This window comes from Pelodiscus sinensis, chromosome 5 (genome assembly GCF_052426305.1).
Source record: "Pelodiscus sinensis isolate ZL-2025 chromosome 5, ASM5242630v1, whole genome shotgun sequence".
NCBI lineage: Eukaryota > Metazoa > Chordata > Testudines > Trionychidae > Pelodiscus > Pelodiscus sinensis.
The window spans coordinates 38,868,382-38,893,772 of record NC_143056.1 but is presented as its reverse complement, the minus strand read 5'-3'; the positions used below and the strand labels follow the sequence as shown (position 1 = coordinate 38,893,772).

The window sequence follows — 25,391 nt, the reverse complement described above, 5'->3', positions numbered from 1 at the left end:
AGTGTCAATGTTACCCAATTATTTTGCGTTCATGCGTGTGTGTGTGTGAGAGAGAGAGATGATACCAAACTCTCACTTGTGAGAGCAAAAGCATATTTGTGTCCATCTTTCCAGTATAATGCTTTGAGTAGCAAACTGAACACTTATTTTCTAAATCATGGACCATATTCTGCTCTCAGACTCTGTGTCAGTCTGTATGTGGTGTATACAGTTCCCTATGAGGGTGTGTCTAAACTACATGACTCCATTGATGGAGCCATGTAGATTAGGCTGATTGGCAAAGGGAAATGAAGCCGCGATTTAAATAATCGCGGCTTCATTTAAATTTAAATGGCTGCTGTGCTGAGCCGACAAACAGCTGGACAATAAAATATTTCAAAGGGGCAATGCTGCATGGAGCAGGGGATCAACTGGGGACTCCACAGCTGACCCCGGGCTCCATGCGGCGCTGCTGCTTTGAAATACTGTGGTGGCGTTTCAAAGGGATAGTGCCACACAGCCGATCCTGGGCTTAGCACTGCACAGAACCTGGGGGCAGCTAGAAACAGGTTAGTCGACTAGTCACTTCTCTCTCCCTTGCTGCCTCTATTCGATAAAGGCAGCAAGGGGGAGAAAGAGGGAAATACTTCAAAGCGGCAGTGCCGCAGGGAGCCCAGAATAATCTGTGCGGTGCTGCCCCTTTGAAATGCCATCACGGCAAACCACACAGCGAAGGCTCCCTGGGTGGGTGATGAGCTGCCCCAGTCCCTGCTGGTTAATCAAAACTGGTAAGCCTCACCCACTAAGGTCGTTCATCCTACCCTTTGGCTTCATTCTGGGAAGGAAGCAAAATGGAAGGATGCTTGAATTATGGAGCAGATGGCAGAGATACCACCAGGATATGATTGCTTGGGACACTGATCAAGGTATTCCCTAGTTTGAAGTAAATTTCCATTGTCACGTATAAGATTGTTTCTCAGTCCCCGTTCATGAAGATTGGTGCATCTGCTATGTGATCTGCGGATGCAATTCAGAGAAGATGTATTTTTCATGGAATTGAAAAGCTCCTGGTTTCTTTGGTTGGTTCCTTGTTGAGGTGCATGCTTGGGATGTTATCGTCCTTCCAACTTGCCATTGATAGGTTAGAGTACGTCTACACTAGCCCCCTAGTTCAAACTAGGGAGGATAATGAGGGCAACTAAAATTGCTAATGAAGCGCAGGATTTAAATATCCCGCGCTTGATTAGCATAATCCTGGCCGGTCGCCATTTTGGAAGCTGACTAGCCCAAAGTAACTGCCCATGTCTACACGTAGCAGAGAAGCGGGATTCCGAGATAAACCCCTTAGTTCGAATTAACGGTTACTCCTCGTCGAATAAGGTTTATATTGGCAACTCCATCTATTATTTAGGTCTTCATTTATTGGAAGAAACTTGTATCTTTGAATATGATGGAACTCCTGAAGGATTTTTTCTCGTCATAATAAATTTGGGATGAATATCTGTGGACCAGCTTGGGAAGCACGCTTGTGGTGTTTTATTGTACCTGTAATAATCTACATAATGGTGTTAAGAATCTACAAGTGATGTATAGGAACTGTGTTACCATATGGTTGAACAGTATTATGCTGTAGAGCAGAAAGCCGGTGAGAATGTCTTGTAGAGTTTTTGCACTGACATCAAACATAGATCCTCAAGTTTCCAGAATGAGATCTTTGTTTTGTTTTCGATTTTTTAGCTGTTGGTAGTATGTGAGTCTTCAGTCTACTGTCAGATGAAGATATTTTTGGGTGGGATCATATGTTCTCTGCTTACCCCAAAAGCCCACATGAAGTTTTGTTCAAGCCCTTTGACTTTTTAGAGATGAAATGCTGACATGTGACACAATTATTGGGGTTTTATTTTAGCTGCCAATATAAGAAATGTTCTCCCATGATTTTAAAGGTCCTTAGAATTTGTACTACAGTAAATAAATTCTGTACCTGTGTGATGAGAGCAATGTCATCAGTACAAACAAATTTCCATGATGTTTGGGGAAGATTACTAGTCTAAATATTAAACAGAATCATGCTGAGACTTACCTCTGTGGTAGGCTCCGCATTTAAGAATGCACAACCGCTGACCTGGAAAATGCAAAATCTGGAATTGGTCAAAACATCTCAGAAGAGAGTTTGGGTGTGTTTTGCACGGGATAATATTGCTGGCTTTCAGAAAGAGGCTGTCCATCTGCATATTTTGTTAGTCTTTAATGTGCTGCTAGACTATTTGTGGTTTTTTAAGTTTTTCCAGTTACAGACTAAATCAGCTACCCCTCTGAAGCCTCCACAGATGTAAGATATCAGATGTAAGAAAGCTGCTCCATTCTTAAATCTTAAGAATATTCTTCCATCTCAGTGTATGTTTAAAGCTAAGAGGCAGCTGCATTCATTTCTGAAATCCACTCTTCAGTCAGTAATTTTGCTTCTACAAGCAACATTCTTACTAGTAATACTGTATCTAATCCATAAGCTTGTTTGATATGCAGAGGAATAATATGGGCTGGTACAAAGAGGGATAAGTAGTTAGCTTCTCATTTGAGCAATAGCAATAACCATAGTCTTGTGTCAGTACGTTGGGACGAACCCAGGGGAATGGATCTTGGATATCAGTGCTGTTAGCCATTTCCATCCCGTGGCCCTGAGATTTTTAAGAAATTCTGGGAATACATTATCACATCCTACAGCTTTCTTGGATTTAGTGAATGAAAGAGCCTTATTTGTCTCTTCAACAGTGAAGTGCAATCATGCGGAGGGGATGAGATCCATATTCAGATGACTGTAGGAGCTCTGAACACTTTGCATTTAGTAGACTTGTACCCTGGTGCTTGACTTGTTGCCCTTGTAAAATAGCTAATTAGCTATCAGTGTCATTGATGAACTAATTCATAACAATTGTCTAAAACAAATTGAATTTGATTTCAAAATAACGCAAATCATAGAGTATTAATTTTACTAATTGAAGTATTATCCTTGATACATAATTAAGGTCTAGTAAGTTAAGGAACATATATTATAACTAGCACCCTAGGTTTGCAGTCAGGAGAAACCTTTAAGGTTATGTTATTGCTTCATACTTTAGAAAGGCTGTTGCCCTGGTTCTTGTTTTGGGTTTCATTGCTGCAGCAGGTGACAGAATATTCCCTTCCCTAGAGTACTGCTGTTAGCCTCAGACACTATTAATAGCTCCAGATGGCTTTTTAATTAGAAGCAGAGATGTGTGTTTTTGATTGAAATTTATGGAGAAAGATTACCTATTGCATGTTTCACTTATCACAAATGATAGTAGTTAGTCACTCTTACTAGCTGAAACCCTGGAAGCAAAGAGCTGTCTAAGAGGTGAAGGCAAGGGTTTTTCCATTGATTTGTTCATTTGTTTTTGTTCCAGATGTTATCTGTTTTTTCTGACAATATTTTTCTCTGAAATGCAAGAATTAGACATCTTATCTTTATAGATGTCTTTATTTAAGGTTGGTGCTATGATATTTACCATGCCAATCCATTCTCTTTGCACTGTGTTTGACTCTGCCAAGAAATCGGAATGTGTTTTTGACAGAGTAGCTTGGTTTCGTAGTCTACAAACAGAAATGAGATTTAGGAGAATGCTGAGCAAGGGACGAACTGCTCAATTCAGTGTTACAGTACTAATCAGAAAGATGTCAACATTTTTCACTTCAGTATTTTTCAGAGACCCTTTAAAAGCTTTGCCTTTCTCCATTTAAGAAGGATAACTACAATCAAATGGCACCTTTTCTTCATGTCTTTGCTTCCTGTGAATTTTTGAGTCTCAGCTATTGACTTCATTAGCACAAATCAAGTTTATTGATTTGTGATGGAATCACAAATTGATGTCTCATATGGCATTGCAGGGCCAATACAGTCATAAGAGAGGAAATTAGTAATGGATTGGAGTGCATTATGCAATATGCATTATGACTATTATGGTGTTAGACTTGGTTTCATATTTTGCAATTGTGGCAAAGCTCTGGCCATGCCTTGTGGGCCTACTGGCCGATAGTATTAGCCTTGGAGGCTCTCTGTGGCCCTCCACACAGCCTCTTTCTCTTTACAAGAGGCAAATACCACAGCTTACTGAGCCACCCTCATAACAGGCTAGTTCATGGTTTCAGGCTGAAAACTTCTCTATAGTCCTGGTCTTCCTTCTTGGGGCAGTCTCTGTGTTGGCATGGGGGAGGTTTAGGGGGAATCTAGGCCCACCCACTACTCCAGGTTCCAGCGCAAAGTCCCTAAGGCAGCGACAACAGACAGGATTGTTTTGCTTCCAGTTTGGCAGCTTTTTTCCTGGGCCAATTTCCCAAATGATCCCCTCCAAGTGCTTTCCCTCTGGTACCTGCTAACCAGTCAGTCCTCAGCTCATCTACACACAGTCCTTCTGTACCGCACTTCCTCCTTCTGGTCCATCATTCTTTGTCTTCCCATCCTCCTCACCTGGGGGTAAACCTTTTAAAGCAGCCCCACTGGCTTTAATTGGGTGTTTAATTAGCTTGCTCCTTCACGCAAGTCATTAACTAGCCCAAGGTGTCTGCTTGCCTTCATTTCATGAAAGCAGTCTTTAGGAGCTTATTTGGGGAAGAGAAAGCTATTTACCCAGTGCCCTGTACACATACCCTCTATTAGGGTGTGTCTACACTACATGGCTCCATCAATGGAGCCATGTAGATTAGGCTGATCAGCAGAAGGAAATGAAGCTGTGATTTAAATAATCGCGGCTTCATTTAAATTTAAATGGCTGCCGTGCTGAGCCGACAAACAGCTGATCAGCTGTTTGTCGGCTCAGCGCGCTAGTCTGGAAGCTCCTGCGCCGACCTGAAAGCCCTTTATCGACCTCCCCGTTACGCCTCGTGGGATGAGGTTTACCGGGGAGGTCGATAAAGGGCTTTCATGTCGACAGGGGAGCATCCAGATTGCCCCTATCTGCCGACAAACAGCTGATCGGCAGAGCGGGGAAGCCTTTTAAATTTAAATGAAGCTGCGATTATTTAAATCGTGGCTTCATTTCCCTTTGCTGAACAAACAAATCTACATGGCTCCGTTGACGGAGCCATGTAGTCTAGATGTACCCTTAGAGTGCAGCAGCCTGCTGGTTTGGGTCTGTCACACAATGTAATAACATTTTCAGTGTCAGGCTTTAGTTTCAGTGGCAGGCTTTCCATATTTTTGTCATTCAGTCAGTTATTATGTTCCTGACATAGTGTAAAAGACAAAGGTCCTGTTTTAGAATGGAAGTGTATATATATCAAATAGAACAGAGAACAGTGCAAAGGGAGTCATGATGCAGAAGCAAACATTATGAGACTGAGAATACAAAGAAATGAGAGCAGAGTAGTAGGTAGAGTTGGAGTGATACAAGGCTTTGATACATTTCACTTCTCCTTGAAGGACATTAACTTACAGACATTTGTTTTTGTAGGAGGTTTATGGAGACTCATCTGAGAACAATTCCAAGTGAAGCATTTTCTAATCTCCCCAACATCTCCAGGATGTAAGTATTTAAGTTTTTATAATTTAATAAAACACTAAAAAGAACCACTTCTTTCCCTTCCCTCAAAAAATTCTTCTTGTATGTAACTTTCTCTCATATCAAGTTACAAAGGCTATACTTTAAGATAGTAGTCTCCAATCTTTTTATGTCCAAGATCATTTTTTAAATTTCTGCAACCCGGGATCTGCCCTGTCTTTTCCCTAAGGCTACACCCCTTCCCTGAGACCTCGCTCCATTCTCCCCTCTCTCCATCATTTGCTTTCCTCCACCCTCACTCACTTTCGATGGCCTGGGACTGGGAATTGGGCTCTGGGACAGGATTGAGGGATTTCGGTGTGGGAAGAGGTAAGAGGTGCAAGCTCTGGGAGGAAATTTGGTGGCAGGCTTGAACAGAGTATTGAGGAGTAGGAGAGTGTGCAAGGTGCTGGCTCTGGGATTGTGCTACAGGGTGGGGCACAGATTGGAGGTGCAGGTGGAGATGTGGCATGTTGACCAAGCATCCAGGCCAAGGAGAAAATCCCTGAATACTTGAGGGAAGCAGTGCTTTGCATTTGCCTCCTCAGCACCCCTTAGCATGCAGGAGAGCTGCCCCCAGGCTGGAGGCCCAAGCTAAAAGCCTGTATGGATGGGCATGCCACAGGGCTTGGTGGAGTTTTCTTGACCACACGCTTTCTAATGGGGTGGTTTGAGTTGTTGCCTAACTCCATCTGCACTGAGCTGAGGCAGCCCTTTCTCCTCAATACTCATAGGCACCAGCCCCAACTCCCTTGGCAGCTGGGTAGCTGATTTGTTATAACCCCTCACACCTGCCCTGAAACTCTCTGGTGAATGACTCTTCTTGCCTCTTCTCCTGAGACTGTGGGGCCATATTACTCAGAGAAATACCTTCTTGCTAGCCAGATCCAGCACTTGCCATAGCAGCTGGACAAACACTTTCTCATCAGATCCCAATTGAGCTCCCAAGCAACAGCAGTCTTCCTGAAGACGATCAGGAAGGAGGGTAGTCATGAGGAGAGGAGGCAGTGGCCAGAGGTGTTAGCAGCAGGAGGAGGAGGTAAACTGATGTTGGGTACATCAAAGAGTGGGAGGAAGCAACAGCAAAAGGGTGAAAAGGCAGGGAGTGGAGGCAGCAGCAGCAGGAAGGGTGAAAATGAAAGAGGTTCCAAGAAAAGGGGGGAGGAGAGCATGACAGAGGGCAATCACTGCTTCCCAGAGTGCTGACAATGCCACTGACACTCACCTTCTTGTTCTACTTTGGGGCTTCTCACCACCCTGTCCTGCTGGGACAGATCTCTTAGACTTCACCAGCCAAGGCACAGAGCTGAAATTACCTCCCACCCCCCAAAAAACCAATGCAGACACAGAATCCAGGAAACCAACCTCCAAATGGGATCAGAACCCCAAATAAATGTGTCTTTCACTGTGTGAGTATTTCGCATGTTGAAAGCACATTCAGGTAATCCCACTTTAGTAATGAAAGGAGGATGTGCACACTGGTTGCTCCCCCAGGTAACAATTATTTACACTAGGCTTGATAGTAAATACAAGTAATTTTATTAAGTACCAACAGTAGAATTTAAATGGTTGCAAATGAAAATGGATAAAGGAAAGTAAATTAGAAATTTAAAATAAAAGAAAATGTATAGTTAGTTCTAACACACTAAAGCTTATTGCAGACTTACCTTAAAACAGTTTTTATTTCGGCTAAACTTTCAATCCAGCAAAGATCTTTTTCTCTCTCTAGGATCCTTGGCTATTCCCTTGGGTGTGTCATGCCAACTAAAGACAAAAGGATGGATAGCTTCCCATTGTTTTATACATTCCACTTTGGGTGGGAACTTGTTCTCACTCCCAAGGTACATGGAAAATTACTTGGTCAGACCCTACTAGTTGAGGTGGTCACATGTCTTCCTAAGAATAACCACTTCATAGACTTACAAGACAAAAAGGCTGTTCTAAAGTCATTAAGTCCATCACCCAGTCATTAAGGTGTCCAAGCATTGGAAACACCCTTCATGGCTTTCATTTGCATATTTAAAAACATATACCATTCCATACCCCATGCTTCTAACTTTACATACAAGAATGATATGTACACCAAAATAAGATATACAAATCCAGAAGACAGTGACATTAAAATTGATAGGTTACATGAAGCATTTTGTCCAAAGAATCTTCAATTTATGCATATTTTATACATATGACAATCTCATACAGGAGGGAGGGAACCCTCACAGAAAGGAGAAGCAAAAACTGAGGAATAAGTGACTGAGAGATAGCAGGAGACAAAGGAGTAAAAAGCATGACAATGGGGCAGGAAAAGGCACTTCTAGCAGATGACAAAGTTGTCTATGAGATTACTGTATCTTCTAGTGCTCAAAAAGAGCTCAGCTGAAATTCTGGCTGTCCAGCCTCTAACTTGCTCTGCATGGTCATTGCAATGGCCCTCCCCCTGCTGGAGAAATGTGAATAGTTCTGACACCACTTTGTGATCACTAGAGTACCACTGCTGTTCTCTCCTGTTCTCTCTCTATGAAAGGACAAGGGAAGGATTCCTAGTTTGTCATGCAGAGGGAGTTTCAGAGAAACTCCTGCCATCTACCCACTACACTGAAGAAAAAAAAAAGACAGAAAAAAATCTCAGTACACCACATTTTAAATAAACCCAAATCAATTCCACAGGGAAATGGGTTCTGCTGAAGCTTTTTAGGAGGAGGTTACATGGAGAGTAGTGTTAGTGAAGGGTAGATGGATTTGGGAAAATGGGAAATGGGGAGCTAGGCTCCTGAGGAAGAGGAAAGAGATGATGAAGAGCAGGCAAGGTGAGTTCTGGGAGAGGAAGGGAAGCAGGTATCATGTGAAACAAGAGGAATAGGTGTGGGGCTGGGAGTGGAAGGAAGGCAAATGTGGGGTTTCACAATATAGCTTATTTGTCTGAGATATGCTGATAAAATACTGGTTGTGATGGCCCCATGGACAGATCACCATAGTAGTTCTGCCTGAATGGATTCCTCTGTCCACACAGAAGTCAGGTCTAGGATCTCCTGCACACTGCATGCTGGAGCTCACTTGTGACCCTGGGCATTCATGGTCAGCAGTGCTGGTTAGATGTGTTGCTTCCTTTCAGGTCTGCTCACCATGTTGGCCAAATGGGAAATGAAATTCAATTTTCCTGGGGCTTTTCCTGTGTACCTGGAGAGTAGCAGAGTTGAAAATCCTGGCCAGAGCATTCACATCTTGGCTCTGTGGGACACCTCGCAGAGGTCAAGAACATTAATTATCACAGCATTGCATCTGCACTACCCTAAAGTTGACCATGCAAGGTCAAATTTACCATTACTCTCTGAGAAAGACAGAAGTACTGAAATCAACTTTAACAGCCCTTAAGGTTGACAGAATGGGCTTGGTGTTGTGGATTCTTTAGAAAATTGACCTAATACGGCTAAATTCTGTCTAAACTCCCAGTGTAGTCCATGCCCCAGTGAATTTAAGAGCATTTGTGGCAGTGACAGCTCACAGGCTATCTTTGTTTCCTTAATCTCTATTGTTCCCAGACCAGCAAAAAATGTTTACTCTCTGTAAGAGCTAGGTCTCCCAAGAGAATTTCTTCATTGCCAAATGGATTTGGGAGAAAAGAACCTGAATTGGGGCTTATGCATCCTTGTCAAAGCTGTTCCCCATTCTGGCATGATAAATGCAGAAGTGGGGGCCCACAAGAGCACTCCAAAACCTTGCCTCGACAGGCTCTGGAACAAAAACTTCCCCCTAAAATCCTAATACCCAGATTTGGGGGAATCCGCTGCCACCACCCAAATAATTCCAAGAAAACCAGGGAAGAGATCACTTGGGAAATCTCCTCCCTAAGGTAAAACTCTCCCCCTGCCTCAACTTCCGTTTTGCTTGGAGTTGGGAAAAACAGAGGGAATTCACAGACAGCAATGAACTCTGTCCTTGTAACTAGGCACTGAGTCCTAAGCATACAACAATCACTCAATCCCGGTTAATTAGAAAAAAAAAATCTTTTATTTTCAGAACAAAACTACAGTTGCAAGCATAATAAAGTGGCTAGATGGAAAGAGCCACCAATTCATATAGATACTCAGGGAAAGTCGCTGGGCTAAAAACTTAGTTACAAAAAAGAAAAAAAACACTTAACAAGCTCAGACATTATTTCCACATCCCCAAACAAACAAACAAACAAAAACAATAAATCCTGATGGACTAGCTAAACTTTTCCCTACTTACACTGAGGGGGAAATCTCGCTCCCCTGGGGTACAGAGCCCCCAGAAGGGTCCGAGGCCGGAGGTCAAATCAGTGAGGCAGGAGAGAAACCTAAAAGAGAAAACTTTATGATGCATGCATGCAGGCTGTCACTTCCAAGAGTGAAGCAGCAGCCCTGACAGACAGATTCAGGTATCCTTTATACAGAATGCTTAGACAGCTCAGTTGTGGATTGTTCTTCTTTAACATATCAAAGTCTCAGCAGAAGTACTTTGAGACTTCTGTTCACCCCAGGAGTGCTAGAAGTAAGTTTTTACAGTACACAAAGCCACATGAGAACTTGAGTGGAGGAGTCTACAAGGCAAACTGTGACAAAGATAAGGGTTTACATGACAAATTGTGACAGACTAGGAGTATCCATGAATTTGAGATAGTCATTTGTAAGGGTCTTTGATTAGAGCTAATTTGATTTCTCTCTGTTACAAGGAGAGAGGCCTGGAAAACTTTTTAACCCTTACAGCAGTTTTCTTTTAGAAAGTTATGATTTCTGCACAGTCTCCCCTTAGACACAATTGGAGTTATTTGATTTTTCTCCCACAATTCCCCCCTTTAATACTCCTATTGGAGTATTACTCAAAGTTATTTTAGACATTCTTAAGTATTCTTCTTTTGCTAGGATGAATTCTTATCTTAGAGGGAGGTTTTCTTTATCAGTTGGGTAAATGATCCACTGCCCATTCACCCCCAGATCTTTACCAGTGCCAATATTGCTTTTAAAACATAAGGGAAACATAAGGGAAGCATTCCCTGATGGATGTAATGCTTGAGTAAGGGGAATCTCTGAGGCAATCAGATTTTTATGCCAAATCTGCCTGTCCCCCCCCATGACTATGTACTTCTGGCACAGTGTTATCATTCTGGGCATCTACCCACTCCCGCTCTCCTGCACAGTACTGACTACCAGTAGATCTGAATTTTAGGGGTCTGGCCCACAGGGAGGCAGGAGTTGGGATAAACTGTAATGGTAAAAGGCCTTCAGAGCCTTCTATAAGCTGTTCACATATCCAACAGTCACTTGTATCACTTGTATTGGTGAGGGACACAACCTTTTGCAGGGCTTCCCAATAAGGGTGGGGAAAGTTATATACTAAGGCTATTCTGACTACTAAAAGAAGGAAAACAATCCCCATCTTATTATAGTATCTTAAGTCTCTAAAGTAGAAAGGATAATAATAATAATAATAATATAGTAATTATCTAGCAACTAGCAAAGCAGTCTTTTAACTAAACTTAATCAGTTAGTATTGTTTGGCTTGCCTCTGCAGGCACTCTTCGAGATTTCGTAGTCTCTTAGTTCACTCAATACTGGAATGGATTTCCCTTTGTGAGAGCTACAGGGCTCCAGGCTCACCTGTAGGTCTTTGCTGGTACAGTCCTACCTCTCAGGTTGTACCTCGAAGCTCCTGGTGGAGGCCGGTTTGGTAACAGTCTGGTTTAAGTGTCTGCCGCCTCGGTCCGCTGAACCTCGTCCTCAGGTGATTCCTCCAGGGAGGGGTCCTGGGTGACGGGGTCAATCAGCTCTGTTGGATTTGCAGTTCGGCGTACATGACTTGCGTGGATCCACGAGCGGCGCTCCTTCACCTTTACTGCTGTGTGGGTGATGAGCAGCAATTGGAACGGTCCTTCCCACCGGGCTGTCAGGGAATTCTTTTTGCGATGTTCCTTCACGAACATGTAGTCGCCTGGTTGGATGTTGTGGCACGGCACATCAGTAGGTACTGGGAGGGCTTCCTTTACCTGCAGGTGCAAGCTCTCCTAACCGTCATTTTATGTCTAGGTTTTTTTCTTTCTGTGTGGCTGCTAGCGTGTGGGCCTCCTGCAACATTAAACTGCTTACAAATCACACATGAATTAGATATTCTTGAGACAGCTTCTAGGTGCACGCCTGGGGCGTACCCTTGTTTTGGGATTTGTGAGGCCACCCCCCTTTTGCTCATGTGTGTCATTTGATGAGACACCTGAGCAAGCTGCCGTGTGAGAGATTTTTGGGGCAACTGGGCAGCCATCAGGTGCACCCATTATCCCAGCTGGGGATAAGGAGCAGCCTGCTTTCTCCCAAAGGTTTTTCTCTGCAGGTTGAGCAGCTTGCTGTAGTTCTATCAGGTCCTGCAAAGAAACAGGGAGGGAAAGAGAGACCAGAATCTGAAAGGGAGCCAGAGGTCCATGTGCTGCTGCATGTCTGGCTGCTGCATCAGCACTCCCATTACCCAGAGAAACAGGATCAGTGGCACCTGTGTGGGCCGGGCAATGGGTAATAGAAAGGGATGTGGGTAGCTGAATAGCATCAAGGAGTTGGGAGATAAGGGGACCATGAGAGATAGCAGAGCCAGAAGGGGTAAGGAAACCTCGTTGTTTCCAAATTTGTCCTGTGGCATGATAGAGAAAGCATACTTTGAATCAGTATAAATGGCAGCAGACTGTCCGGAAGCTAAAAGGCAAGCACGAATTAAAGCGATGAGCTCAGCAGCCTGAGCTGATTTTGGTTCCTGGAAGAGACAAGGCCTCTAAAACATTATTATCTGAGACCACTGCATATCCAGCCTTTAGTTTACCAACTGAATTTCTTTTATATGAGCCATCAGTATACAATACAAGATTTGCATTTTCCAGCTGTTGATCAGACAAATCTTTGGGGAGGTTTTACACAGTGCTCAAGCAATTCTTCACAGTTATGGGTATGTGCTTTACCATTAGAGGGTAAAGGAGAAAAAGTAGCTGGGTTAAGTACATTACATCTTTCAATTACCACATTTGGGAAGAGAGGATAACATTCTTATACAGGGTTTGTCTCTGAACAGATAGGTGCTGAGTGCGGTGTCGCTGTAAGAGAGCAGAGACAGCATGAGGGACCTGTAAGATAATGCTGTGGCCTAATGTGACAGGTTGGGCCTTTTTAAAGTAATTCAGCAGTAGCTGCAACTGCCCTCAGACAAAGTGGGAACCCACGGGCTACTGAGTCCAGTGTTGCAGAAAAATAAGCTACTGGACGAGGTGTGTGTCCAAGGGGTTGACAGAGAACTCCAGCTGCAATTCCATCCTGTTCATGACAAAACAGAGTAAAAGGCTTGCTATAATTAGGTAAGCCTAGAACAGGTGGCTCTGAGAGAAGAGTTTTAAGGTAAAGGAAAGCAGATTCACATTCTGGGGACCAGGTCACTGGGTCAGGAGCTAAGATTAAGAGTAGAATAGTAAGGGGTTTGGTGAGTTCAGAAAAGTTAGGAATCCATTGTCTGCAATATCCTGCAGTACCCAGAAATTTGTATACCTGACTTTGGTGAAAGGGTGAGGAATGAAAAAAACTTGAGATTCGTTCAGGTGTTAACTGGCGGCCATCTCCTAAAAGTAAATGTTCCAAGTACTGAACTCTTTGTTTTACAAATTGCTATTTGGCTTTGGAAGCCTTGTGAGCCTTTTTAGCAAGACACTTTAACACATAGAGGTATCAGTTTTACATTTTTCCTCAGTTTTACTAGCAATTAGCACATCATCAACATACTGAACTAACACAGAACTGCAGGGAAGAGAGAGAGAGTTAAGGTCAGCTTTTTAAAAACTGAGAAAACAGAGTAGGGCTTTTACAATAACTTTACAAAAACATGTCCAGGTTAATTGATGACCCTGAAAGGAAAAGGCAAAGAGAAATTGGGAATTCTTATGCACTGGAATAGAAAAGAAGGCAGAACATAAATCTATTACAGAAAACCAGGTTAGGTACTACTGGAAATCTAGGGATTACAAACTTATTAATGGTTCTTAGGTCTTCTACACATCTATAGATTTGCTTTTTCACAGGTAGTATAGGTGTATTACATGGTGAAGTTGTATAAACAAGTATCCCTTGTTTAAGGAGGGAGAGATTACAGGCTTAATGCCCTCTTGTGCCTCCCTAGCCAATAGATACAGGGCTACCCTTGGGAAAGGCTTGTTGTGTCTGTATGTTATTTGCACTGGTGTTGCAGAGGCTAGCAACCCCACTTCATTCACATGGGCTGCCCACAATGTCTCTGGGACTTCTGAGACGTCCAGGAGGGGTGTATGTCCTGAGGTCTCATCAGATTCCTCTGAGAGTAGTAATGCCATCAAATTTGGGGTCTGATGGGGGGAAGGTCAACAAATATCCCTTCCTCTCTACAGAGAAGGTTTGCACCCAATTTACACAACAAGTCACGTCCCATAAGGTTTACAGGAGAACAGGGAGATAACAGGAAAGAATGTTCAGCTGACAAGGGTCCAAAGCGGGGTGGGGGTGCAGATGGCACATCTGGGGAATCAAGCTGTTTCTTTAGAGTAGCCAATTCTTGCTGCAGCTTTTCAATAGAATCTTTTTTGCTAGCCATAATGCTCTGATTATATTTTTTTTTTACTGCCACATCCTCCCAGAGGCACCAATATTCCATCTGGTTAGGATGTTTTTCCTCGAGGAAAACTCTAAGATAAGCAAGCTTTTGTAAGTCAAAGTTCTAGTTGCCATGTATTCTGGGAATTCCCCTGAGTATAGCCATTCCAAATGCTCAATAATTCCTTAAGTCTCCTTAGTTTCAAACCTGCAGGCAATACCTAGCTGACTGATCATCTGAGACAAGGGAGTCCCAGGCTGTGAGAAACCTTTCCCCTCAGTAGGAGACAGACTTGAGGGAGCAATCTTATCCATGTTAGCACTGTCCAATCAAAGGACAGCGCAGGAGCCCAACAGTACTACCCTCTCCAAGGATAGCACAGGCGTCCAGCAACACTACCCTCTCCAAGGATAGTGTGGGAGTCCACACAAACTGTCAGCTTCACTCACACTCCTTATGTGCCGGGGGAAACCGCCCTTGCTTTCAGCAGCTGTGCAGTGACACTGACAGCACTGGTGCGGCTGCGGTCCCCCTCCGGACTTCACTCACTCAAAACCATGTGCTTGGACTCGCCACCAATCAGTCAGCAACAACAACAACAACAACAAAATCCAACCCCTATTTGGCTATACCCAGTGTTTTCGTTTTAAGTTTCCCTCAAGCCTCTTAACAAAAAATTTTAAGTAAAAGATGACTCTTACCGCCAGCCGGTCCAGCTGGTGACGAGAACAGGGAGGCGGACCGGGGGATTTTAAATTGATCCCTTACCCTCCAGATGCGCGCTGTAGTCCGTTCCCATTCCCCGTCATCAGCCTTTCCAACTGGAGTTCCAAGCCATCCCACTTCTGACACCAAATTGAGGGGGAAATCTCGCTCCCCTGGGGTACAGAGCCCCCAGAAGGGTCCGAGGCCGGAGGTCAAATCAGTGAGGCAGGAGAGAAACCTAAAAGAGAAAACTTTATGATGCATGCATGCAGGCTGTCACTTCCAAGAGTGAAGCAGCAGCCCTGACAGACAGATTCAGGTATCCTTTATACAGAATGCTTAGACAGCTCAGTTGTGGATTGTTCTTCTTTAACATATCAAAGTCTCAGCAGAAGTACTTTGAGACTTCTGTTCACCCCAGGAGTGCTAGAAGTAAGTTTTTACAGTACACAAAGCCACATGAGAACTTGAGTGGAGGAGTCTACAAGGCAAACTGTGACAAAGATAAGGGTTTACATGACAAATTGTGACAGACTAGGAGTATCCATGAATTTGAGATAGTCATTTGTAAGGGTCTTTGATTAGAGCTAATTTGATTTCTCTCTGTTACAAGGAGAGAGGCCTGGAAAACTTTTTAACCCTTACAGCAGTTTTCTTTTAGAAAGTTATGATTTCTGCACAGTCTCCCCTTAGACACAATTGGAGTTATTTGATTTTTCTCCCACAACACCTTGTAAGAAGTCTGTTCTTGGAGAGAGAAGTGTCTCCCATCTCCTTCAGTACTTGGAAGAAACTGCTCTGAATTTCAAACAAAAAGCAGAGAGAGAAAACCCCTCTTTCCCAATTTGAAATACCTACCTGAATTTGTTATTGGCTGACCACCCCACTGCCTTGCTAGTTACAGAGTTAACCCCTTAGTCACCAGGTGCTGGTCAGCACTACTGATTATGACATCTCAACAAAGTGAACTCCAATTGATTCCCTGATGTATTCTTCATGTCTTTGTGATTTAACTATGTTGTATGAATTTGGGATCTAATCAGAATAAGGGATTTGTGCTTGATATTGTACAATGATTTACGACATTCCCTTAAAACAAACAGAGAGCTGAAGGGAATGGGGAGGAACAATAAAACAAGCACAATGAGCATTAGTCTTTGCTTACAATCTGTCTTTTTGTTTGACTTGTTTTTTTCTGTTTCCCTGATGTTTAGCTACATCTCCATAGATGCTACGTTACAAAGGCTGGAGAACCATTCCTTCTATAGTTTAAGCAAAGTCACTCATATGTAAGTACATTGGGAAAATAAGTGTATTTCCTTGAAAAATGAATGGAATAACAAGACTCTTTCAATATGTTTACATTCTCATCCTCTTCTATAAGGTGCTAAATGTTTAACTACTACTGTACCTGTTCTTCTGCTTCTTTCTCCTCCATACTCTACCCTCACCTTCTCTGTGTTTCATAGCATTTTCCTTCTGTACATCCATTGCATGGACTTATCTATTTTTATTCCTTGTTTTCTTTTGTTTGCATTGCCTCACTTTATTTTCTTTTTCAGTGATGTCTCCTTGTCTTTTTGTAAACAAAGTTCACTATGTGGTATTTCCTGCTTCTTCTTCTAGTGCTGTTCCTATAGGTGCTCCACTTTATGTGACGGTGCATCCCAGTGCTGTTGAATGGAGATTTTCTGTAGCAGTGCTTAGTTGCACTCTGTATGTGCAGTAGCTGGCTCACCCGCAATGGATATGACTCTGAGCATGCAGCCACGTCTGGTGCCGACCATGACTTTGGCACCATTGCCTTGCTCAGCACTGATGCCTTAATTGTCACTGACTGACAGAAAGGTATTACTGTTGCATTGGTGAATTAATCACCTCTTTTTTTGGCACAAACAGATTGTCTGCAAGGAGCATCCTTATTAGAGGCACCAACTTTGAAAAGTGCTGTAGGAAAGGTTGACCTCTGGCTTTGCCCCCACTCCACCCCTTTCCCTAAGGCTCCACTCCTACCCTACCCCTTCAAATTCCTGCTCCACCTTTACCCCACCTCTTCCTTCCCAGTTCCGCCTCTCCCCACAGCATACTGAGTCCTTGCTCCTTCCCCTTCCCCAGCCTCCAAAGCACTGCAAAACAGTCAATCATGACTGGTGGGAGTGCAGGGGAAAAGAATAAGGTGATCAGTGGGCAGGAAGCACTGGGAGAGGAAGGGAACTTATTGGCCACAGAACACCCATGGAGTCAGGGCTGATGGTCCTTATACAGCCTATGTGTCCCTCAGCACCGTCAATTTCCAGCAACAGTGATAATGAGGACCAGAAGGGAGTCTCCCCACAACACTCTCCCATGACTCCACACAGACCTGATGATTGATTTTTAATTATGATTTTAGTTATGGTAACTTATAATTAATCAAATTAAAATGTGTTCATTTTCCATCACAGAGTGTTTCAGTTTAAAAATAAGGTGTAAATAAATAGTCAAGGTTTAGATAAAAAAATCAGTTGATAGCTTTAAAAATACATACATTTAAAGCATCTCTTCACATATTCCAAAATCAATGTTTACTTTGTCCTCATCCTCAATATATAGATCAGAAACCACTCTTACATCTATAAATTCTACATCATGTACATTTTTATTATTCGGTACAAACTCTCTCTAGACAGGCCCCTATCACATATGACCCAACTCGTTTATAAAAATCTTACAGATCACCTGGCCCATTATTGGCCAGAAGCATCAACATTTTGCCTGCGACCCTCTCTACAGATACGAGTATAGCCTCTGTCATCCCCACCACTCACTATAGTCAAGAGACTAAAATGTATTTTCTCCATGTGCAGCCCAGATACATCAGATTTTCCCTACCAACGATTCCACTGTGAAGCAGAAAACTCATCTATTCTATCTTCTACCTTTATATAATGTACCAGTTCCAATATACACTCATGTATACTGTTCATGGTATAAATTAGAGATATCTCCTATATGCAGACCTCTTGTCTGCCTTCATCCAATCCACGCTATACAAACAGAATGCAGACCTCAAATCAGGATAGAACATTAGGCCTGACATGCAGGATTCACTTCTATTTAGATTCATCAGCTGTCTGATACTCTTTCTTTGAAAATCCATAACTTTTTAACCAGTTCTCCCTTTACATCCCATGTAAACATTCGATTGAGAGAGAATTAGTAGCGTCCTTCATGGGCAGCTGAGAGCTCTCTTCAGCTTGGCATATCTAAGTGTATGTCTAGACTACATCTCTCTGTTACCAGAGGGATGTAAATTAGACATACCAACATTGCAAATGAAGTAGGGATTTACATCTCCTGCGCTTCATTTGAATAAAAATGGCTGCCACGTTTTGCCGAGTCAGCAGTTTGTCTGCAAAAAATGTCTGTCAAGACGGGGATCAGGCGACAAAAAATGCCTTTGTCAGCCGATCCCTTAGTATCCTTTGTCGCCCGATCCCCATCTTGACAGCCACTTTTTGCCAACAAACTGCTGACTCTGCAAAACGTGGTGGCCATTTTTATTCAAATGAAGTGCGGGAGATTTAAATCCCTGCTTCATTTGCAATGTCGGTATGTCTAATTTGCATCCCTCTGTCACCATAGGGATGTAGTCTAGACATACCCTAACTGTTAAAATCCCTCAGCAGATCTGTGTAATCATAATTTGGCTGTTCTGATATGTCAGCTTAGTTTCTAGAAGGTCTAGACCAGGGGTGGTGAACCTTTTTTGGGTCAGAGGCTGCTGACACACAGAAAAATCAGTCGGGTGGGGGGCAGCAGGAGTTGGAGTGCCAGGACAGGCTCCCCAATGTTGGGGGAGGAGGAGTCCAGAGGCTGAGGGCTGGTTCAGTTTGTGTTGAAATATAAACTGATTTCAAAAAAACAGTTTCCCTTCTCGCTTCCATTCCTTAGGAAAATTGAGCAACACACCAAAGTAATAATTAAACTTGAAGATTTTAAGGCTGGGCCTATGCTACCACCAAAGCAGACGGTAGCAGGGTAGAGGAGAACATCCTTCTCACCTGGGGTACATGACTTTATTATCTTGTGCCCCATACAATCTCTTTTGAGTCATCATATACATCTATCTCCTAGAGCTGGAAGGGACTTTGAAAGGTCACCAAGTCTAGTCCCCTGCATTCACAGCAGGACCAAGTACCATCCCTGACAGATTTGCCCCAGATCCCTAAATGGCCCCCTCAAGGATTGAACTCACAATTCTAGGTTTAGTAGGCCAATGCTCAAACCACTGAGCATCCCTCCCCCATTCATATGGGAATGAAACTCCCCAGCTGCTGGGATAGAAGGGAGAAAGTTGGGCCAGACTGAGCTTCCCCTTAACCAGCACCTGAATACAATGGTCCCTCTCCATAAAGGGGTAATAGTCTTTTTCCTGTTGCTATCGTAAGATAGTTATTTCTGTTGTTCAAGGGGTAGCAAGCTGTACTGTAGGACTGAAGATTAATGATTTAAGTCCTACTTGATTATACATTATTTGTGTGTGTGGGAGTGTTACAATTATACATAATGAGACAGGGACTCTGTTCTCATATGTATGAGGTCCTGGGTTCATTCCCCAGCATCTTCAGTTTCTTTTAGGAGGTGATCCTAGGTCATAGTTGATTAAGTAGTCCCTTCTGACCTTGAACTCTAGTAATATTTTCTACTAAGTTTTTTTTTTGGGGGGGGGGGTCTTTAAAGAGAGCAGTCTAAGGCTGTGTCCAGACTCCATGCCTCCGTCGACGGAGGCATGTAGATTAGCGAGATCGGAAGAGGGAAATGAAGCCGCGATTAAAATAATCGCGGCTTCATTTAAATTTAAATGGCTGCCCCGATCTGCCGATCAGCTGTTTGTCGGCAGATCGGGAGAGTCTGGACGCGATGCCCCGACAAAGAAGCCTTTCTTCATCGACACAGGTAAGCCTCGTGAAACCAGGTTTACCTGTGTCGATGAAGAAAGGCTTCTTTGTCGGGGCATCGCGTCCAGACTCTCCCGATCTGCCGACAAACAGCTGATCGGCAGATCGGGGCAGCCATTTAAATTTAAATGAAGCCGCGATTATTTTAATCGCGGCTTCATTTCCCTCTTCCGATCTCGCTAATCTACATGCCTCCGTCGACGGAGGCATGGAGTCTGGACACAGCCTAAGGTATTAACATGCAGAAACAAACTTGAAAGGACATTATTATTTAGGTCACAAAGTCAATCATGAATCAGGAAATGCCAGATTTATAATAGTTTCTGGCCCTTCATGCATACACATTGTGACAGTTTAATTACAACATTTTCCTATGCCTTGTGTGTCCTTCCCTGCCTAATTTGGTGCACTAAACGGATACGCAAAAGGGAACAGAATTAGAGTTGCACAAGCAGTCATAAAGCTGGCTTTTACAAAGACCTAATTGTTTGATTTTTGCAAACAAAATATAATTATTTTGTGTGCAATATGTTAAGTTTCTTTAAAAACATGCACCTTCCATTTTTTTCTATGCAAATAGCTCCTATTTTCAGATTTTAAAAATACAAGATTTCTTTCCTAGTAAAATAAGAGCTGCAGTATACTTCTCCTGACAATGATCTAATTTATCAGAACTGGAGATTCTGTGCCTGTTTCTTATAAGGAATTTCTCATGGGAACTTCACTATCTACCACGAGAGCTATCTTTGATAGCATTCTCTTGAATGCACACCTTATGCAGCTCAACTACATAATGTTAGTTAAAAGTTGCTTGTGCAGAGTTTACAAAACTGCTTCATTTTAAATAGTAGATGTTAAAGAGTAAAGTGACGTTAGTAAACTTTTGTCCCACCCCAGACTTGATCAGAATTGTTTCCTACATTTTTTATTAGAGTGACTGCACATGTGCATTTTGCTCTTGATATGTGCACATTTTGTGCACAATCATGAAAAAAAAATCTTCAGTGGAACCATTGGGGGCCACATAATTACCCTCTGTTGCTGTGTGCTGCTCTCTATACATTCATGGAAACTCTCATCTTTTGCAAGTGATCTCAATGGAATGATTACTTTTGTATTTTGTTATAGAGTTTAACGTTTGTTGAGTTTATCTGATAAAGTTTTTACACCAACTGAAAGTTTTGATTGATTCCTGATGATTGAGGCATCTCTTTGCACTAGGCTTCAAGTTCTGAATGATTTTTACTTTAAATTTCAAATGTGAACATCAATATTTTGGTTTTTCGCTAATATCCTAATTTGAACTTTTTTTTAACAGAGAAATTCGCAATGCTAGAAATCTACATTACATAGATCCAGATGCCTTTAAGAACCTCCCACTGTTAAAATACCTGTAAGTATTTGACAATCTTCAGTGATTATTCTCAGTGTATACGTTGCCCTATTACAGTGTAACCATTTATTTTTTCCTTCAGAGCTGGATGGAAAATGAATTCCCTGTTGTCTTTTAATATAAGCATTCAGCTAAACTAAGGCCAGTTATAGGTTCGGTAAACTGTTTTATCAGGGAGTCCCAGGAATGCCTTATGTCCTCTTAGTTCTGTTTTTGGAGTAGGTGGTTGAATCAGGCTAGAATTAGATCAAGAGTCTGAGTGTCATTAGTCTCAAAACCCCAGCTCATCTCAGAACTTGGATAGCTAATTCTTTGGTATACTGTACTATTCATTTAAATAAATGTGTTCATTTTACACATTTTCTTTTTTACTATAGTAATTACACCAGAATAAACTTGGACTGCTCTTGATGAAAGGGTTAGATACCTGCACTTAATCAGCATCTTTATTTGTCATCTCATTGGAAAACTGACATTGCAAAATGTTGTAAAAGTGCCATGAAGGAAGGGTAGGGAACTTAGTTTGGGCTTTGTATTCCTTTTATTTACTGCTTGCTCTGTAATTTCAGTAATATCACAGATGTCAAATAGAGAACCATAAATTATTGGATATGATGCTTTAATTACTGAATGAAATTATGTGGCCTATGTTTTGTAGATTATTAGAATGGTCCCTTTCTAGGAATTGTCAGACTGAACAGTTGTTAGGGAGTGTTAGAATGCAGATATGTCAGCCTCAGAATGGTAAAGGTCCTTTTCCTCCCATGAACTGAAAAGGGATTATCTCAGTTCAGCCAGGATCATGTGAGTCCAGTTAAGGTTGAACAGGTTGCCTGTGACCTGTTCTGGTGAGGGAGACAGGAAACCAGAAGAGGCACATGACGTATGAGCAGAGGCTGAGGGAACTGGGCTATTTAGTCTTCAGAAGAGAAGAATGGGGGAGGGAAGTTTATAGCAGCCTTCAACTACAACTGAAGGGAGCTTCCAAAGAAAATGGAGCCAAGCCATTCTCAGTGGTGACACATGACAGAACAAGGAGCAATGGTCTCAAGTTGCAATGGAAAAGAGCTAAGTTGGATATTAGGAAAACTATTTCACTAGGTGGGGCTGAAGCACTGGAATGGGTTTCCTAGGAAAGTAGTGGAATCTCCATCTTTGTGTTTTTATGGTGAGGGAGTTGACAAAGTTCTGGCTGGAATGATTTAGTTGGGGTTGGTCCTGCTTTAAGCAGGGGCTGGACTAGATGGCCTCCTGAGGTCTCTTCCAACCCTATGATTCTATGATTCTGAGACAAGCTGCAGCAGGGAAAAAACGGTTTCTCATGAGTAGAAGACTGCTCTCCTTCCGTAGGAGAAGCAACCAAGCCCTTTAGCCAACATAACATAGCAACATTCCAGAGAGGTATTATGAATTTGTTTATTTGTAAAATATTGAAAAATAAAACTTGAGTGAGGAATAAAAGCTATCCAGAATGAGACTGACTTATTCCATGCACCCTTCTCTCCCCTCTGCCCACTACCACAGGGGAAAATGCTGAGCCTTAAGAAGTGAAGAAGGTGTGTTGCCACAGAATCTGTAGGAAAGATGAGAAGAGGGATATTATTAAAAAGACTGATATTTACTGAGCAACCCCTTCTGGCAAAGTATACCTTCTCAAGCTCTTTGTCTGTTTTCACTTTTTTCAGGGTCATTTAAGAACTCACAAATTCTTTCTTTTTCTGGTGCTGATTTAATACTGGCACCAGTTTACAAGAACCCAGTGTCTCCAAGTAAAGTCCATTCAAACAACACAAAGTAAAAGTCTATACTTAGCTCTTGGTATTTTCTTTCACTCCCAGGTCTTCTTCCATCCCAGCTCTTATATCCAGTCTCAAACTTAGTCATGGTTTCTTACTTCCTAGGATAGATCTTCTTGCTCATTAGACTTTATTTTCAAACTCTCTGGTGTAATGATCCTTTAGGAACCCTTTTCTTTCCTCCCTCTTGAGTATATCAGCGTGAATTGGGATTCCCCTTTACTGCAACTACCTTCCATTTTTTATAGGGAATTGCCTGATTCTCCTCAAATCTTATTCAGTAATCAGGGTTGTCTTGGCCCTAGACTCTCCAGTCCATGGATATAGATACAATACATATACAACAGAAATATGTGGTTTTTACTTTAATTAATTATATACACACACATATAACAACACAGAATAGCTGCATCTGACAAAGTTCACCATTAAGTTCCAATTTGCTGTAAATTCTATGACAGAAATGGGTCTTGAAAGTTCTCCATTTGTTCATGGAGTCCACTCCCCCAAAAAGGCAAGGTATATGAGATCCAAAATCACAATGAAAAAATATCAACAAAAAAACCTTTGTGATTTTGAGCAGGATAATTGAGAGTTTAGGAGGTTGAGGAAATGTTAGCCTCTGTTGATATACCATAGAGCTATAAAAATGGACACAAACACAATTTTGTCTCCATTGCAGGTCACTTATAAGCTCAGAGGGTATGTCTACACTACAACACTAATTCGTACTAACTTAATTCGAATTAGTTAATTTGAACTAAGCTAATTTGAATTAGTGCATCTAGACCTAAAAACTAATTCGAATTAGCGTTTTGCTAATTCAAGCTAGCATGTCCACATTGAGTGGACCTTGAACCCAAGTTAAGGCTGGCCGGAACCAGGACTTAGAGTGTGGATCTGCTGCCTCAGGCTAGCTGAGGGCTGTTCTTAAAGGGGCCCGACCCCCATCCCGGATAGACAGTTCTCAGGGTTCCCCGATTGCTTGTCTACCTCAATGAGGGACAGAAAAGCAGTCCTGACTTGGAGTGCCTTGAGTGCCCACACTCGGCAGATCACAGCACTCGGCCATCAGCCTGGCTGCACTTGCTGCAGGCTGCCATCCGGGGGGGCCAATCGGGGGGCTGTCAGGATCCAGGAGGCCCTGAAGGAGAGCTTCCATTCCGAGGAGCCCGCAGAGCCACCGCAGTCCTCCCGATCAGGGGCTTGTGCCCCATTCCTCCCTCACCTCCTTCCACTTACCCCTCCCTAGCCCCCCTTCCTGATGTAAAAAATAAAGGACACGTGTGTTCAAAAATAGAAACTCTCTTTATTTGACAAAACTGGGGGGGGAGGGATTAACCTCTGGGGAGACTGGGAAAAGGAGGTGGGAGAGGGGAAGAGAGAGGGTGGGAGAGGGGAGGGGGAAACCTGGTAGGAGGGAGCTGGAAGGGGGCAGCCAGGGGAAGAAGGAGGAGGGAAAGTATAAAACTATGGTACGCCATATCTTCAGTACTGTGTACAGACGTGGTCTCCTCACCTCAAAAAAGATGTTTTGGCCTTGGAAAGGGTTCAGAAAAGGGCAACTAAAATGATTAGGGGTTTGGAACATCTCCCATATGAAGAGAGGCTAAAGAACCTGGGACTTTTCAGCTTAGAAAAGAGAAGACTGAGGGGGGATAAATAGAGGTATATAAAATCATGAGTGGTGTGGAGAGGGTGAATAAAGAAAAGTTCTTCAGTAGTTCCCATAATATAAGGACTAGAGGACACCAAATGAAATTAATGGGTAGCAGGCTTCCAACTAATAAAAGAAAGTTCTTCTTCACAAAGCAAATAGTAAACCTGTGGAACTCCTTGCCACAGGAGGCTGTGAAGACTAGAGTTTAAAGAGAAGCTAGATAAAGTCATGTAGGTTGGGTCCATGGAGTGCTATTAGCCAGGGGGTAGGAACGGTGTCCCTGGCCTCTGTTTGTGGAAGGCTGGAGATGGATACCATGAGACAAATCGCTCTGTCATTGTCTTCGGTCCATCCCCTCCAGGGTAGCTGGTGTTGGCTGCTGTCGGCAGACAGGCTACTGGGCTAGATGGACCTTTGGTCTGACCCAGTACGGCTATTCTTATGTTCTTATGTTCTAAGCTCAGGGCTCAGGGTCAGGGGTCTCACTGGACCACCTTGATTTTCATGCAAACCTGCTCCTGGGTTTGCATGTGGCCTTTGGTGGCCAGGCTGGCAGCTATCCTGCCCTAGACGGCCACTTTCCTGTGCCTAGTGCGGAGGTCGTGGACATTGGAGGCATCCCCCCAAACATGGATGAGTTCCACGATCTCTGCACTAGACCAGGCGGGCGCCCGCCTCTTGCGACCCCGGACAGGCACCTGGGAGCTGCCAGCCTGGTCCCGGGAAGAGGCAGAGGGCTGGGTGGCAGTGGGTGGCTGGCTC

The 25,391-nt window shown here is 43.0% G+C and overlaps 1 protein-coding gene across 1 annotated transcript in view; it reads left to right on the top strand.

The window, feature by feature from the left end:
- The window catches only part of TSHR (thyroid stimulating hormone receptor), a 74,778-nt gene that overhangs the window by 544 nt on the left and 48,843 nt on the right, over positions 1 to 25,391 (top strand). Inside the window, exons 2-4 of the mRNA XM_089778258.1 lie at positions 5,445 to 5,516; positions 16,055 to 16,129; positions 21,099 to 21,173. Coding sequence (XP_089634384.1) covers positions 5,445 to 5,516; positions 16,055 to 16,129; positions 21,099 to 21,173 — 222 coding nt within the window. The remainder of the gene's footprint in view (positions 1 to 5,444; positions 5,517 to 16,054; positions 16,130 to 21,098; positions 21,174 to 25,391) is intronic.